We start from the raw sequence: 16,234 nt of genomic DNA, 5'->3' as shown, positions 1-16,234 counted from the left end.
CATTAATATCTGATTTTTATTTGCCTTCCGCCTCCTCTCCGTGTGCTTATAATTCATACATAGTTACCACACCTATTGGCTCTCTTAAAGTCGAAATCGAAAAATCTTAGAAGTTTATGTTATAAAATAAATATGTTTCAAAATTTCAGCTTTCTCTACTCAATAGTTTTGCGTTGATGTCAGGTAGGACAAATGACTTATAATATAGACTTATTATGACTTTATTTTGATTTTTTTATCTCGTAAAGTTCCGCTTTACAATGTGTCTTTGCTGGTTATCACTTGCGTTCAAAATTAAACGGGTTCCAATCTCTCAGTAGAGCATATAAAAATATCGAAACACGGCAGAGGACGATCTTGAAATGTAATGCTTGTTTCTTAGCTGTGACATTATACGTGTATTTACGTCGAGTTCTTTATTTAACGTTGACGTTGAAATTGAAACGTTATCAGTAACCTATTGTTTTGGAGTTGCAAGTAACGCGCCTATAAGATTATTCTTATAAGATTTTCCGTCACAATTGCAATTTTTTTTACAGTAATTACGTTAGTAAGAAATTAGTTTGTAGATAACTTCTTAAAACGAACACTCAAATCACTTTCAAATTAAAACGGTCAAATTTATTTATATCGATCTTTTTTTCTAATTATATTTATTACTATTACACATTGAATGTTTGTAAGGAAACAAGAAAGTACAAAGTAGGAAAAAATAGAATACGCGTAGCGCCATCTAGTAGCATTTCCACGAACTTCTTGATAAACTTGTAGCAATAAGGTTTAACTATTTTGTTTTTGATTCCGTATTTCACCGTTATATAATTTTAAGCACTTACTTTAATTAAATGACATTTTTAAATGAAACAGAATTTATAAATTTAGTATATGTATTAGTTGAAAAAATCGAAATAGAAGCGATTACTTTTGACAATATTTTACTGGTGGTAGGGCTCTGTGCAAGCTCGTCTGGGTAGGTACCACCCACTCATAAGATGTTCTACAGCAAAACAGCAGTACTTGGTGTTGTTGTGTTCCGATTTGAAGGATAAGTAAGCCAGTGTAATTTACATTCACAAGGGACGTGACATCTTAGTTCCCAAGGTTGGTGGCGCATTGGCGATGTATGCGATGGTAAACATTTCTTGCAATGCCAATGTTTATGGGCGTTGGTGACCACTTACCATCAGTCGGCCTACCTAAGGCGGACGAGCACTAAAAAAAATTCAATAAAAAAGACAAGCAATCATGTGGTTTGTATGTGTAATGATCGATGAAATAATTCATTTTTTAATTAAATATTTGAGTTAGACAAGGGACACCCTCGTGTCGGCCCGCGGCAGTTCATACCGGGAGGCGGCCTATCGCGCCACGGCTGGGGCACGTGGTCCACCGAATCCGCGCGTTGGGCCTCGAGGTGGCCCTACACAAATCCGAGGCCCTCGTCTTTCACGGGCCTCGGAATGCGCCACCTCCGGGGGCGGCGATAACGGTGGGCGGAACTTCCATCGCCGTCGGGTCGACGATGAAGTACCTGGGACTCGTGCTCGACGGCAGGTGGAAGTTCGAAGAGCACTTCCGGCGCTTGGCCCCAAAGTTGGTGGCTGCAGCCGGGGCGCTAGGGAGGATCCTCCCGAACGTGGGTGGGCCAGGAGGCTCCTGCAGGCGCCTGTACACCGGCGTCGTGCGCTCGATGGCGCTCTACGGGGCGCCGATATGGGCGGACGCTCTGAGCGCCCGCAACGTCGCCTCGCTGCGACGTCCACAGCGAGCGATGGCGCTCAGAGCGGCTCGGGCGTACCGCACGGTGTCGTACAACGCGGCGTGCCTGCTCGCCGGAAGCCCGCCATGGGACCTCGAGGCCGAGGCTAACTCGAGGGTCTAATGGCGGATCAAGGCGTTAATGAGAGCGGAGGAGAGCCGGCCCCACCCACGTGAGGTTCGGACGTGGCGAGAGGAGGCCCACGAGAGGGTATTCGCCGAGTGGTCGGAGAGACTGGATGTCCCGGGTGCTAGCCGAGACCTCGTTGCGGCCATTCGGCCGGTGCTGAGGAAGTGGGTCGAGCGCAAGCACGGCCCACCCACGTATCACCTCACACAGCTTTTGACCGGCCACGGTTGTTTCGGCCGGTACCTGTGTGAGGTGGTCGGTAGGGAGCCGACGGTGGAGTGCCACCATTGTGGCGGAGGAGCCGTGGATACGGCGGAACACACGCGCGTAGAGTGCCCGGCTTGGGCGGAGCCTCGCGCGGTCCTATCCACGGCCGTAGGTGGAGACCTGTCGCTTCCGGCCGTCGTCGAGAAGATGGCCGGAAGCGAAGAGATCTGGGCGGCAGTGTCCCGGTTCAGCGCATGCGTCATGTCGCAAAAGGAGGAGGCAGAGCGGGAGCGGGAGGACGACGTGGACTCGCTCCCGCAACGAAGAAGGAGACCTCTTCGACGGCGACGTGCCTTCGCAGGCCGGACGCTGCCGCAGAGTTAAGGTGTGGCTGGCGGCGGAGTCAGTCTGTTGATCCGCCGCGGGGCTTCAAGCCCTGACGCCCAGCCTCCAGTGGCGGACTCGGGGGAGTCCGTCACGTAACAGGACGGAGGCACAGAGAGGAGGGAGGCGCGCCCTAACATCCTGGCGCGCTCTCGAGATGGGTCGCCTTATGGCGACGACCGCTGGCGGGGTTGCGGTTGTAAGTCACAACGTTCCCGTGACCCCGCCGCCTTGCGGAGAGGCGGAAATCCGGGGAGGTTTTAGTGGGTAGGACGGTGGCCCTCTGCCCCGTGAGTCCCACATACCCGTCCCGGTCCCCCCGGACCGGGCGGCAGGCGTAAATGCCTTTCCTCCCCGAAAAAAAAAAAAAAAAAAAAAAAAAAAAAAAAAAAAAAAAAAAAAAAAAAAAAAAAAAAAAAAAAGGGACGCTCCAGAAGGGGTGCATGTCAGTCAAATCCACGTGGTGCACCCTGGGCAACGGGGTCGACCAGCAAACCGATGTTTTTCCGGAATGCATGTCGATCGCGGCTGAGACTGACGCGGCGGAAGTGTCGCGGGCCGCTCCTGGGACTTCTCTGTTGCGCAGAGTGGACCAGCGAGCGGCTTCGTGGCAAATAGGAGGACTCCGGGGTCCTTTCGGGCCGCCGGAGAGAGGAGGAGTTGGTCTCTGGAGTCCTTTCGGGCTGCCGGAGACAGGAGGAGTAGAGGAGGAGGGAGAGGTGGGTTCGTCCAGTTTCGGTGTCGATGCTGGGCGGACAGACTTCGGTCACCGCCTTCTCAAACTCGTTTCCCCATCCAGGCGCCAGCCTGTGGTGGGACCGAGGGCCTTGCCTTCACCGGCCGGGTCGAGAGGAGAAAACCTAAATAAAAAACAACAGGTGGGTCGCTCACCCAAAGCGACGGCCGCAGGTGGGGTCGCGGTGGTGTGCTAACGCGTTCCCGTAACCCCGCCACCATGCGGTGAGAAGGAAACGAGGAGGTTTTAGTGGGTAGGACGGTGGCCTTCTGCCCCGTGAGTCCCACATACCCGTCCCGGTCGTGTCCGGGTGGCAGGCGTAAATGCCTTTCCTCCTAAAAAAAAAAAAAAGGGACGCTCTAGAAGGATGTGAAACATCAAAATTTATGATTATTAAAATAATTTATAATTTAAGAATATAATTTATAATTACGATTCCAATGCTGCTTCGAATTCACGCGGTCACAATTTGTAAAGTAGCTATTTTTAATTTTTATTTGTATATATTTAAGGCTTTAATTTATACAATTCTTTCACTAAATAAAACCATAAAATAATTATGGAGTTTAGTAAGTAAATAGATAGAGTTTCGTCAATATATTTATTTAAGCATATTTTTATTATTAAAATTATTATAAAAATACGATGTATTCGAACCGCGCACACACTAAGGCCTGGAATGCCAACAACGCACCTGTAAGTCCTACGGAATTGTAGGTGTTCATGGGCGGTGGTAGTCACTTTCTATTCGGTGTGAACTGCGGTACTTAGTAGATCAGACATTTGTGTGCATAAACATGTCTGTTAGTCCTGAGGTCTGGGTGTAATTATCTATATAAGTATGTATTTACAAAAGAAAAGTACTATATATAGTCTGTTAGTTGTATGGTTTCCATAGTACAAGCTCTGCTTAGTTTGGGATCAGATGGCCGTGTGTGAATAATGTCTCAGGGTTATATTATTATTACCATTATTATTAATTACAGGCACAAGGTGTTTTGAATCGTAAATTAAATTTATTTACTTGTAAAACTAATAACCAAAATTTGTTATTACGTATTCCTTGTGTTATAAACTAAATAAATAAATAGACGTAGTAACAGCCTGTAAATATCCCACTGCTGGTCTTAGGCCTCCTCTCCCTTTTTTTGAGGAGAAGTTTTTTGGATCTTATTCCACCACGCGGCTCCAATGCGGGTCGGTGGAATACACATGTGGCAGAATTTCAGTGAAATTAGACACATGCAGGTTTCCTCATAATATTTTCCTTCACCGTCAAGCACGAAATGAATTGTAATCATAAATTAAGCACATGAAATTTCAGTGGTACTTGCCCGGGTTTGAACCCATGATCATCGGTTAAGATTCACGCGCTCTTACCACTGGGCAATCTCGGCTAATAAATAGACGTGTATTTATTATATGAGTCAGACTTTTCTTATAACCTTTTTAGAGGCACTAAATCCCCTATAAAAAGTTTGCGTGTATCTGTAGTAGTTTTGCCAGTGTTTGCCACTAAAGCGCTCGAATCGGCAATTTGCTCCATCTACGTAGACATGAGCCCTTTTCGTAAAATGTACAACTTATGTAACATAATATATCCACTTTGTTCATTTAATTTAAAACTATCGGATATTATGCAAAAGAACTTTGTTCTAAATCTTTATATAATAAAGAAGCTTTACACTTGCTCATTGATTGTCAAAAATCTACTTCTACGATGCCTGGAAATCCACAACAGCGCGATTCACACAGGGTTTCCTGTCACAAACATGTTCTGTGTGGAAGCAGCTTTCGTCGGCGATCATTCCCTACCGATATCACATAGAAATCCTCAAGAAAAGAGCGTACTTATTCCTTCCAGGCTGACAATGCACTTGCAAGCCCTCGGGTGTTGCGGGTGTCCATGGGTTGTTTGAGGCTCACCTGATGGAAATTGACTTTATATCAGGAGAACCTCCTATTCGTTTACTTACATAAAAAAATACCACCGTTTCGGATTCGCGGTGAATGTTTGATTCGTCCTGATTTTTCCTTAATAAGTGAATTTTCATGTTAAATTCGTGGTAATGATTTATGTCATTTTATAAGATAATATAGTGAGGAGACATGCATTTGTTAGATTAAATTCTGTCTCATGTGTATCCACCAAGTCGCGTTTGAGCAGAGTGGTGAGATAAATACCAATTATCTTTCAGAAGATAGATGTTTATTAGCTAGCTACCATAAGCACTTACGTATACTAATAAAAATAAATAAATATGATGACGTCATACGCATACTTTCCTGGTGGTAGGGCCTTGGGCAAGCTCGTCTGGGTAGGTACCACCCACTTATCAGATAATCTACCGCAAAACAGCAGTACTTGGTATTGTTGTGTTCCGGTTTGAAGGGTGAGTGAGCCAGTGTAATTACAGGCCCAAGGGAGATAACATCTTAGTTCCCCTGGTGTTTATTATTTCTTATGGTCCTTTGTCTATGGACGTTAACGACCACTTACCATCAGGTGGCCTATATGCTCGTCCGCCTACCTATACTATAAAATAAAAAAAACTCTTTTTAAAACTTTGAATAACGTAAGGTTTCTGTATTGAGGAGAGTATTTTATAATCGAATTCGAGTGCAACGTTCTACGTGTAATGCTTTGGTGAAACGCTTTTGATGTAAACAGACGATATTTTGAACTTATTAAAAATCTAGCGGCGTCTGTATCCGCGTCAAATTTATTTTTTCAGTGGGAATCGTATTTTTCCTAAATCCCGCAATTTATTTGTCCGTGTCTTTATACAGATACCAGGCTACGTAATTCAATTTCATTAAGATCAGTTTAGTGGTTGTGAAATAACAAATAGACAGACATAGTTGGATTAATTATACCATTCTGATTATATATATTCATCTAAATTGCTTGCAAAAAAGCCCTACTAACCATATAGCTTGTGTTTTGGGTTTTCTCGTTAAATATCAATCTACAACTAATATGTAAACATTTAAAATCTTATCTATCTTACTTATCTATTCAAAGACAATATGTTCAAAATCGAAACAGTGTTTACGTGTAGAAAGTCTTAAAACAAAAGGAAACGTAAACACATTTCCTAGTATTGTTAACGTGACGGTGAAAGTCAGTCTGTTTGTTCGTGCATAGATGTGAAATTACATTTGAAAATGTCACTTCGCAATCAGGAAAACAATAACTTATTGAGTATAATAATTAATTACTATTATATATAATATTATGAGAACATGTTTAAACTTTACTAATATTATAAATGCGAAAGTAATTTTGTCTGTATGTTGTTGTTAATTGTTTTTGTTGAAATTTGGTACGAAACAATCTCGAAGCCCAAGGCGTATAGGCTAATTTTTTTAGCTTTCAACACGTTTATACCTCTCTAAACATGCGGATGAAATCGAGAGCGAAAGCTAGTATTATATATTTCATATAGATATAAAGCAATGTTAGGCTGATATAGGCGTTGTGATTATAAAACCTGGGCCAGTACTTAAGTACCAGTAAGTACCTGAGTGAACGTAACACTTTTGGGGTAAGGCTTCCCATCTTTGAAAAATTTTGGAATTTATTCCATAACGCTGCTCCAATGCGTATTTATGTCACGATGTTTTACTCACAGCGGAGCTCAATAATAAAACAAATCGAGCACATATAAATTCAATGGCGTTTGCCCGGGTTAGGACCCGTAACCTCCAGTTTATTTTTTCTTGTTATAACCTTTATTTCATATTAGATATTTCTCCATATAAGCAACTCGATATGGAACTCCTTTCAATTAGATACATGCGGATCATTGTTTTATTGAAAACAATAGCTTATTATAAGCCTTAACAAATTGTTCAATTTCTCATTTTCCTATTAATTGAATATTGTATTACACTATTTATTTTATTTATAGCTTATTTATTTTTATATATAATTAGTATTATACGTAAGCCATTTTTTTATGTTAATATATTTGTACATATTTATATTTTTTTTTATATAGAATAGTAAGGCGGACGAGCATATAGGCCACCTGATGGTAAGTGGTCACCGACGCCCATAGACATTGGCATTGTAAGAAATGTTAACTATCGCTTACATCACCAATGCGCTACCAACCTTGGGAACTAAGAAGCCATGTCCCTTGTGCCTGTAATTACACTGGCTCACTCACCCTTCAAACCGGAACACAACAATACCAAGTACTGCTGTTTTGCGGAAGAATATCTGATGAGTACCAGTAAAATTGTCCGTGATTTTATTAATTTTCTTTTTATTAATTGGTTACTATTCGTGCAGTTTCTAGACTTATATACAACATATATGCAATATGATAAATAGTATCAACACTTTTTTCAGGGTTCGTATATTATGTACGTGATGACAAAATATATAAATATACGAAGTTCAATAACCAGAGGTTGTGTGGAAGATACGAGTATTGTTTTAGCAATAAAATATCTTTACAATCTTTTTTGCACTAATTTTCCTTAAGTTTTTGCCTACTTAAAAAAACACTAGGTACTCGATCATATATATACATATATATATATATATATATTTTTTTTGTATGCGCCGGGATGGCAAATGACTCTACTCCACCTGATGGTAAGTGGTAGTAGAGTCCAAACACGACGACGGCCAGTACAGTCGGGAAGAATGTTCTGTACTAGCCGTCCCCGCCTTGCCAGCACGCAAGATCTCTTCACGCCTCGTTTGAAGGAACCCGGGTTGTAAGAGGATCACGTGAGCTGGTAAGGAATTCAATTTTTTGGAAGTGCGACAAAGAAAGGAGTTGCCAATTTTATTTGTGCGCGATGGAATTGATGTTACAGTTAGGCGGTGACATCGAGAGCCCGCACGCGTAGAATTATGAAGGAAGGGAGAAGCAGGAATTAGAGAGAATATGATATACATGACAACGTTGGTCTAGTGACTAGATATAAGGCCGCAGATCCCGATATCCCCGGTTCAAGCCCCAGTTTGGGCCGATAAAAAGTTATTGGGGTTTACTGTTGAAAAAATTTTGCAGAAGCAGCCCGAAATCTGAAAGCCAGAAGTTTGTACACTCCCGTGCTTCGGCAAAAAAACGTACATTCAGATAAATTTTTACATTACATTTTACAGAACATTCAGATTAATCTTTGCTTACTGTAAAGTATATTTGTTTTTTTTTTCAGAAGGAATTCATTTAATAAGTTTGATTTTAATTCTTTCTCACAAACGTCAAACTTTAACCAATCAACCCGTTCATCGAATAATTTTCTATAATTATTTTAATATGTGCTTTATTATAAACCACAAAATAATACGTGTCGTATTTAAAATATACATATTACTTATATATATACCGTAACTTTCTATAGACAACAGTAACAGCCTGTAAATGTCCCACTGCTGGGCTAAAGTCTCCTCTCCTTTTTGAGGAGAAGGTTTTCGAGCTTATTCCACTAAGCTGCTCCAATGCGGGTTGGTGGAATACACATGAGCCAGAATTTCAGTAAAATTAAACACACGCAGGTTTCCTCACGGTGTTTTCCTTCACCGTATAGCACGAGAAGAATTATGATCACAAATTAAGCGCATGAAATATCAGTGGCGCTTGCCCGGGCTTGAACCTACGCGCTCTTACCACTGGGCCATCTCGGCTTAAAGACAAAGACTTTTGAAAACAAAGCTATAATATATAGTATATAGTAATAGACGTACCTAATATTTTTTTAGTATCTGTCATAAAAAGATCAGAATGTTGCCTATTATGTTATGCTATGCTAAATGATCCAAAAAGTACAATAACAAAAATTAGGATAAAAAAGGTAGTTCTCATTAAAATTAATAAGCTATTAATATGCTATATAATAAAAATATATTCGTTCATAAAACCATATATGTAATACTATATAAAAATGTGCCCAGTGTGTATAAACCTTTAACTAAGGGCTGGAGGGGTAGAGTGGGGTGCGGTAGACGGTAGCTCAGACCGCGTACCGCGCGCGAGGCGTCAACACGCCTTCACTATGTTGATGTAGTGTGCTGTGATACCTCGAAAATGTCTAATTATCACATTCTGTTGGCTGTTTTGTTCGCGATCAACTTGATCATGGGTGAGTATAAATAATTTTTAACTTGAAAAGAAATAAAAACGTTATCAATACCAGATTTTTCTTGTCGACGGTTTTTTTTTTTTTTTGTTTTTTGACGTAGGTACTCTAACTGTTACAGGATTTAAGATTTATTTTTGGGAAATTGTTTTTATATAATGATTAATGGCTTCGATCGTTTATAATCTCTGATATCGCTTAATGGATTCGATGCTAGATTTAATAGTCGAAGGAGTTTTTATTTCAAAAAGTATTTAACAAATAAAATTAATATGTATTACGTTTGAAAAAAGAACATTAAGGTTTGCTAGTAAATAAAAACATTGACGAGACTTTTTTTTAATTTATATCACTTCCATATATAGCTCATATAAATGATATAGTATGTTAATATATTATATATAGTCAGTTATTTATGTCATTTGAGATGGTAAACTATCACGATAGTTTTGTAGGAAATACTGTGTATAGAATACACAACAACTTTTTTAAAAGTATTTAAAAAAAAAAATTGTTAACAAAGAAGAAAGCCGAAAGGACTCGACGGTTAGAGCAATTGAATTTTAACCAAATATTTTGGGTTTGAGTCCGAGTAGGCATTGTTTATCATATTTTGTTAATTATAATAAAAATGTAATTTACTGATTAACATTAAATAAATGAAGATTATATCATGACAGACAAAATAAAATAAAATAACATGTTGCAACAGGATGCGAAGCCCATAGAGAGGTTTAATTACTGACTTATGTACGACTAAAAATATAAAATGAAATTTGGAGATCAATTATTTGTGATGTAGATAATAAGATCATCTTACACGCTAATTTCTTCTAAAGTTTTCGTGGACCAATTCGCGTTAACAGTTATATTCCTTGATATATGAAAATGAACAAAGAATAAAGAAAGTGTCAATCGTGCAATGGTTTATGGCTTAAAGCGTAAAAATGTATGTAAAAATCGCAGGTTCGTTTCTGAACCTATTGTTAGTGTCGTTCCCAAGCTGTACGCTTAATTTAAAGGGTAAATTGGAATATCACTAATTCCTTAAATATGGGCATTGCTAGAATTATTTAAAAAAAAAGCTATGCCTCTGTCAACTTCTATTGTCTATAAGCGATTTATAAAAAATAAACTTGGGATTAATCTCGTCCTAGTTATGCGATGTAAATTAAATATCAATAAAACATGAGTAATTAGCGTTGTTCGTTTGTTTTTAACGGATTTATAACGAAAACATTAATGCAATCCAAATATTAGTTTCATATAATGATAGCTTATATAAATTATATGGTAAGTTAGTATATAATATATAGGTAAATAATTATGTCACCGGAGTTAAAAAACCGTCACGTTAGTTTTATAAGGAATACTATTTGTGTAGAATACACGACAAAACTTTGTTAATAGTATTTGTAGAACAAGAATGTCGGGATAATTCAATAGTTAGAATAATAGAAACTTAATCGAAAATTATGGGTTCAAACCCGAGCAGCACCAACATAAAACATCTATGGTATCTTAACTTACGTGTCGCTTGCATTGGGTTACGTGTGTATCCACCAATCTGCATTGGAGCAGCGTAATGGAGTAAGCTCCAAACCTTCTCATCAAGACGATAGCGGCTTTTTCCCAGCATCTAATAAAAATTATATCCTGTAAATGTGTGGGACATTCAGATCAAGATATATATGCTTAAACATAGGATTTGTTTATGTATACTAAAATTAATATTATAAATGCGAAAGTAACTTTGTCCCGTCTTTCACTGCTAAACCACTGAACCGATTTTGATGAAATTTGATATGAAGCAAGCTTGATGATATACGCAAAGTGACTGGCAGCGGATGGAGACTAAGAGCTGATTGAGCTCAGTGGCGCGTTGGAGAGACCTACGTCCAGCAGTAGACGACAAAGGGTTGATGATGATGATGAAGCTTGAACCTCAAGGAAGAAAATAGGCGATTTTACCTCCGTCTATTACTACAGAAAGTAGTCTTTTATAGATAGGTCACTATGATCGATATTTATGTTTAAAAATTGAAAATCATTAACTTAGAGATGTGTGACATAGTATTTTATGTAGAAAGCATTGTACATAAGTCGCTGTTATATACGCTATAATAATAGTAACGATCGATTGTTTGAAATCTATACCAATATTATTAATGCGATAGTGAGTATGTTTGTTACGTTTTAACGTCTAAACTACTCAACCGGTCGTCATGAAATTATACACACACCTAATAAGAGGTTTTTTGTTTTTTTTTTTTATATTTGTCAGGAAGGCTAATGACTCTACTCTACTTGATGGTAAGTGGTAGTAGAGTCAAAACGCGACGACGGCCAATACAGTCGGAAAAAATGTTCTGCACTAGCCGCCCCCGCCTTGCCGGCCTACAAGATGCCTCTTCACGTTTTAAGGAACCCGGTTTGTAAGAGCAGGTGAACAAGTGAGCTGGTAAAGAATTCCATTTTTTTGAAGTGCGACAAAGAAAGGAGTTGCCAAATTTTTTCAGTTAAGGGGTTCAGATTTGTCAGGGATACAGAAAAGTACATAGGATACCTGATATCTTACCCGCCTAACCCCTTATACACGGGTAAAACCACAGACAGAAACTAGCTTTTATTAATTTAAACATCGATTCGGTTATGGCCTAGTAAAGTGTATAATATGTAATAATATTTGCTTTATATTATAAAGAATAAACTTGCTCTGAATCCTTAATTGAATCTGTTTGAATGACTTGAAGTAGATATTATAATGAAAATACTTATTTAAATTGCGGTATCTATCTATCATTCAATGTATTTGTTATAACGTTTTTTTTTTAATAAAATTTCTATAAATTAAAGCCTTAAAAATACACAAATAAAAATTAAAAATAGTTACTGTACAAATCGTGAACGCGTGGAATGGTGGCAAAAATGCTAGCGGCGTTTTTCCTTTGAATCGAAATTCCGATTTTTTGGGTGAAAAATTATAATTTTTATTTGAATGAGCCAATATCATTACAGGCTAAAGGGACATAGTATCCTAGTATATAAGGTTGTTAGCGCATTGGCGGTATATTTCTTACTATACGGAATGATTAATATTTCTTACTACGCCAATGTCTATGGGCGATGGCAACCAATTATCATTAGGCCCATTTGCCTGTCCGTATTGTATATATAAATATTGTTATTAAATATTATTAATAAATAATATATATATTATAACCTGATAATCGTTATCTCTTTTTATTTACTGGTGGTAGGGCTTTGTGCAAGCTCGTCTGGGTAGGTACCACCCACTCATCAGATATTCTACCGCAAAACAGCAATACTTGATATTGTTGTGTTCCGGTTTGAAGGGTGAGTGAGCCAGTGTAATTACAGGCACAAGGGACATAAAATCTTAGTTCCCAAGGTTGGTGGCGCATTGGCTATAAGCGATGGTTGACATTTCTTACAATGCCAATGTCTAAGAGCGTTTGGTGACCACTTACCATCAGGTGGCCCATATGCTCGTCCACCTTCCTATTCTATAAAAAAAAAAAAAAAAAAAAAAAAAAAAAAAAAAAAAAAAAAAAAAAAAAAAAAAAAAAAAAAAATCTCAAAGGACAGTTACAGGCTGTTACTAGGCTGTTACAGGCTATATATGAAGACGTTACATTGTGAAATTAAAAACGATAACCAATGTAACTGTCGGTAACCAAAACGAATTGTTTTTTTAATATATGAACATAGCAAATAGGCTTAAGTATAATTTTGCATACGTCACGATACAGGCCGCCTGTCTCAGAAGTAATCTTGATATATGTTATCAATTTGCAATGTCGAGGGTGGATTATTATCTAAACCCCTCATTAGGAGGGCTTTCCCAGCTGTGGAGAACGCCCTATCCTTACTAATCATTTAAGGATGAAATGAGTTTTCCATTATTAACACGTTTTACATTTCAGAGTTTCGTTTGAATGAGGTTATTATTTATTTAGACATACGTTTACCTTACTTCGAATAAGTAAGCTAAGTACCCTTTTACGGCAACTTTGTTAAAGTTTTTTCTTTGTGAGCCAGTTAATAGTCCATATAATGTTTATTAGGCTTACTTGTTTTCTAGAATCTACAAGTTTTCCACCGCGGTTTCACCCGTATGCTAGGGAAGGCAGGTGTGATGTTAAAGTACCCTATGTCCTTCCTTTAAATGAAGCTTACTTCATACCAAATTTCATCAAAATCGGTTCAGTGGCTTAGCCGTGAAGGCGTAACAGATAGACAGACATACTATCACACTTATAATATTAGTATCGATATGATATTCAATCCTCGTTGATTTCGTTTCTAGCTTAGACTTTCGTGACATAAGGTTTGATTCCCCGGTCGAGCGAATAAAATTCGGTTTTTGTGTGTATACATTTGTAATAGGAGCTAAAAGTTTTTTAGTATATCGGAGAACGTAAGCCCTTGAAGATTGTGGTTGATCAGTCTCCGGTCATGTCCTTTATCCCTTACGCGTTAGTGGATAACGCCGGACTATTAAACAGATATACTTAGTGTAGTTGTGTCCCAGTTTGAGCTGGTGTACGGACTCAAGGGACGTAACATTTTTGTTTCATAGGTAAGGGATGGTCTTTGGGCGAGAGTGACTACTTAAGGTTATGTAGGCCAAATGTCAGTCTACCTACCTAATTAAATATATATCATGCATTTAGCCCATGAGGAAATACATTAACGATTCGTAAAGAGGTCACGACGCCGTTTGACCGAGAAGTATATTTATTTATTTATTATATATTAATGTTATTCAATAAATTTTAACATATCTTGATAACATAACGAATATCGTATATTATTACATATCATAATTAAGCGTGTCTCGGAAAGCAGACTGCGCAATAGTTAAAACATTTCCTGAGTCGGCCAATAAACTGAACGGGAAATTGTCATGCGCACACGCACTTAAGTCGTATGACTTTTTATTTATAAGACAATTGATTGTTCATTTACATATTCCGCATGTTGTATATAGTCTTGTGTATATATTTCTTACATTATTTTATTGTTTCACCTGTATGGATGTAATAGGTATAAAGTTTGGAAATCAATATTTTACAGTTACTGAGGAGGTTAACTGGTTCGTATGATGCGAATGTGAATTTTGTATGTTACGTTTTCTCGTCTTAACTACTTAACCGATCACCATGACTTTTTATATACACGTGTTAATTTACAGAAAAGTACATAGAGTACCTAATATCTATCCTCCCCCCCCCCCCATAACACGCGGGCGAAACCGCAAGCGGAAACTAGTCTATAGTGTTCGATAAAAAAACAATTGTTCAATAGAAAATAAAATATATTTAACAACAACAATAAATTTTTATAAACATAATTGAGCGTTGATAGCAATGAGACGCGAAAAATTGGTCTACCGCACAGTTCGATGTTGAGGTTGAAACTGAAACACTGGTTTGTATTTAGTAATTGTAGCTGAATGTCAAAAGTTACATTGGCAGCTAAGATTTGTAAAAATGTTGCCAACAGGGCATGGCCGGATTTGTACTACCCACTGATCACATATTTTACCGCCAAACAACAGTAACCTGTTAATGTCCCACAGCTGGGCTAAGGCCTCCTTTCCCTTTTGAGGAGAAAGTTTAGAGCTTATTCCACCACGCTGCTCCAATGCGGCTTGGTAGAATACACATGTGGCAGAATTTCAATGAAATTAGACACAGGTTTCCTCGCGATGTTTTCCTTCACCGTCAAGCACGAGATGAATTATAAACACAAATTAAGCACATGAAAATTCAGTGGTACTTGCCCGGGTTTGAACCCACGATCATCGGTTAAGATTCACGCGTTCTTAACACTGGCTATCTCACCAGACAGCAATAATTAGTATTGTTATGTTCCTGTGGGAAGGGTGAGAAAGCCAGTGTAGCTACAGACGCAGAGGACATAACATTTTAGTTCCCAAGGTTGGTAGCGCATTGGCAATGTAAGGAATGGTAAATATATCTTGCAGCGTCTATGTCTATGGTTGTGGTTACCAGGTGGCCCATTTTTCTATTCGCATACCTATGATATGAAAACAGAGTGAAAACACGACATTCATGATTATGGAGTGTTATTAACCCTACATACAGTGGCAGATTTCCCAGCAGGCTGAGTAGGCTTCAGCCTAAGGCGGCAAATTTGGTCAAAGAAATCAAAAAGTTTTCTTCTTGACTGTTTTCTGATGTTTTATAGATACAAGTCGGCGATAAATTTTGGCGTTGACTTGTCATTGTACATTTAAAGGAGCAGCAAAATTCCACATTCTAACAGCCAGTGTAGTGTTAGAAAAAAATAATCCAGAACTCAAAAATAGTTGTCCTAATAATATAGTTATGAAATTATCATTCGGTTTTGAATCCTGCCTCCAACCAGTAGTGGGACTGGCATGTAAAAATTTGTAGAGACAGTTGTAGAGGCAAAGGTGGCAAAAACTTTACAGCCTATACCTTGAAAATTTGTAAATCCGCCACTGCCCACATACAATAATTATAGACACCGCTTTGCTTTATTCGATGTTCACTACAGCACAGATCAAGGAGCACTGGCGTCAAAATTTCTAAACAGTTAAACCTTTAACATCAATACAATAGTAATCACAATAATTTTAATGTAAATATTACCGACTTCCAGTATTACTGGTGGTAGGGCTTTGTCCTACCTACCCAGACGGGCTGTACGGGACAGCCCGTCTGGGTAGGTACCACCCACTCATCAGATATTCTACCGCAAAACAGCAATACTTGATATTGTTGTGTTCCGGTTTGAAGGGTGAGTGAGCCAGTGTAATTACAGGCACAAGGGACATAAAATCTTAGTTCCCAAGGTTGGTGGCGCATTGGCTATAAGCGATGGTTGACATTTCTTACAATGCC

At 38.7% G+C, this 16,234-nt stretch overlaps 1 protein-coding gene across 1 annotated transcript in view; it reads left to right on the top strand.

Annotated features, from left to right (window-relative positions):
- Positions 1-9,209: 9,209 nt before the first annotated feature.
- LOC126777020 (uncharacterized) overlaps positions 9,210-16,234 on the top strand; it is a 126,159-nt gene continuing 119,134 nt past the window's right edge. The window contains exon 1 of the mRNA XM_050499842.1: positions 9,210-9,320. Within this exon, the coding sequence (XP_050355799.1) occupies positions 9,266-9,320 (55 nt within the window). The 5' untranslated portion in view covers positions 9,210-9,265. The remainder of the gene's footprint in view (positions 9,321-16,234) is intronic.

This window comes from Nymphalis io, chromosome 22, assembly GCF_905147045.1.
Source record: "Nymphalis io chromosome 22, ilAglIoxx1.1, whole genome shotgun sequence".
NCBI lineage: Eukaryota > Metazoa > Arthropoda > Insecta > Lepidoptera > Nymphalidae > Nymphalis > Nymphalis io.
The sequence above is the reverse complement of the archived record's forward strand: the minus strand, read 5'-3'. Positions and strand labels throughout refer to the sequence as shown.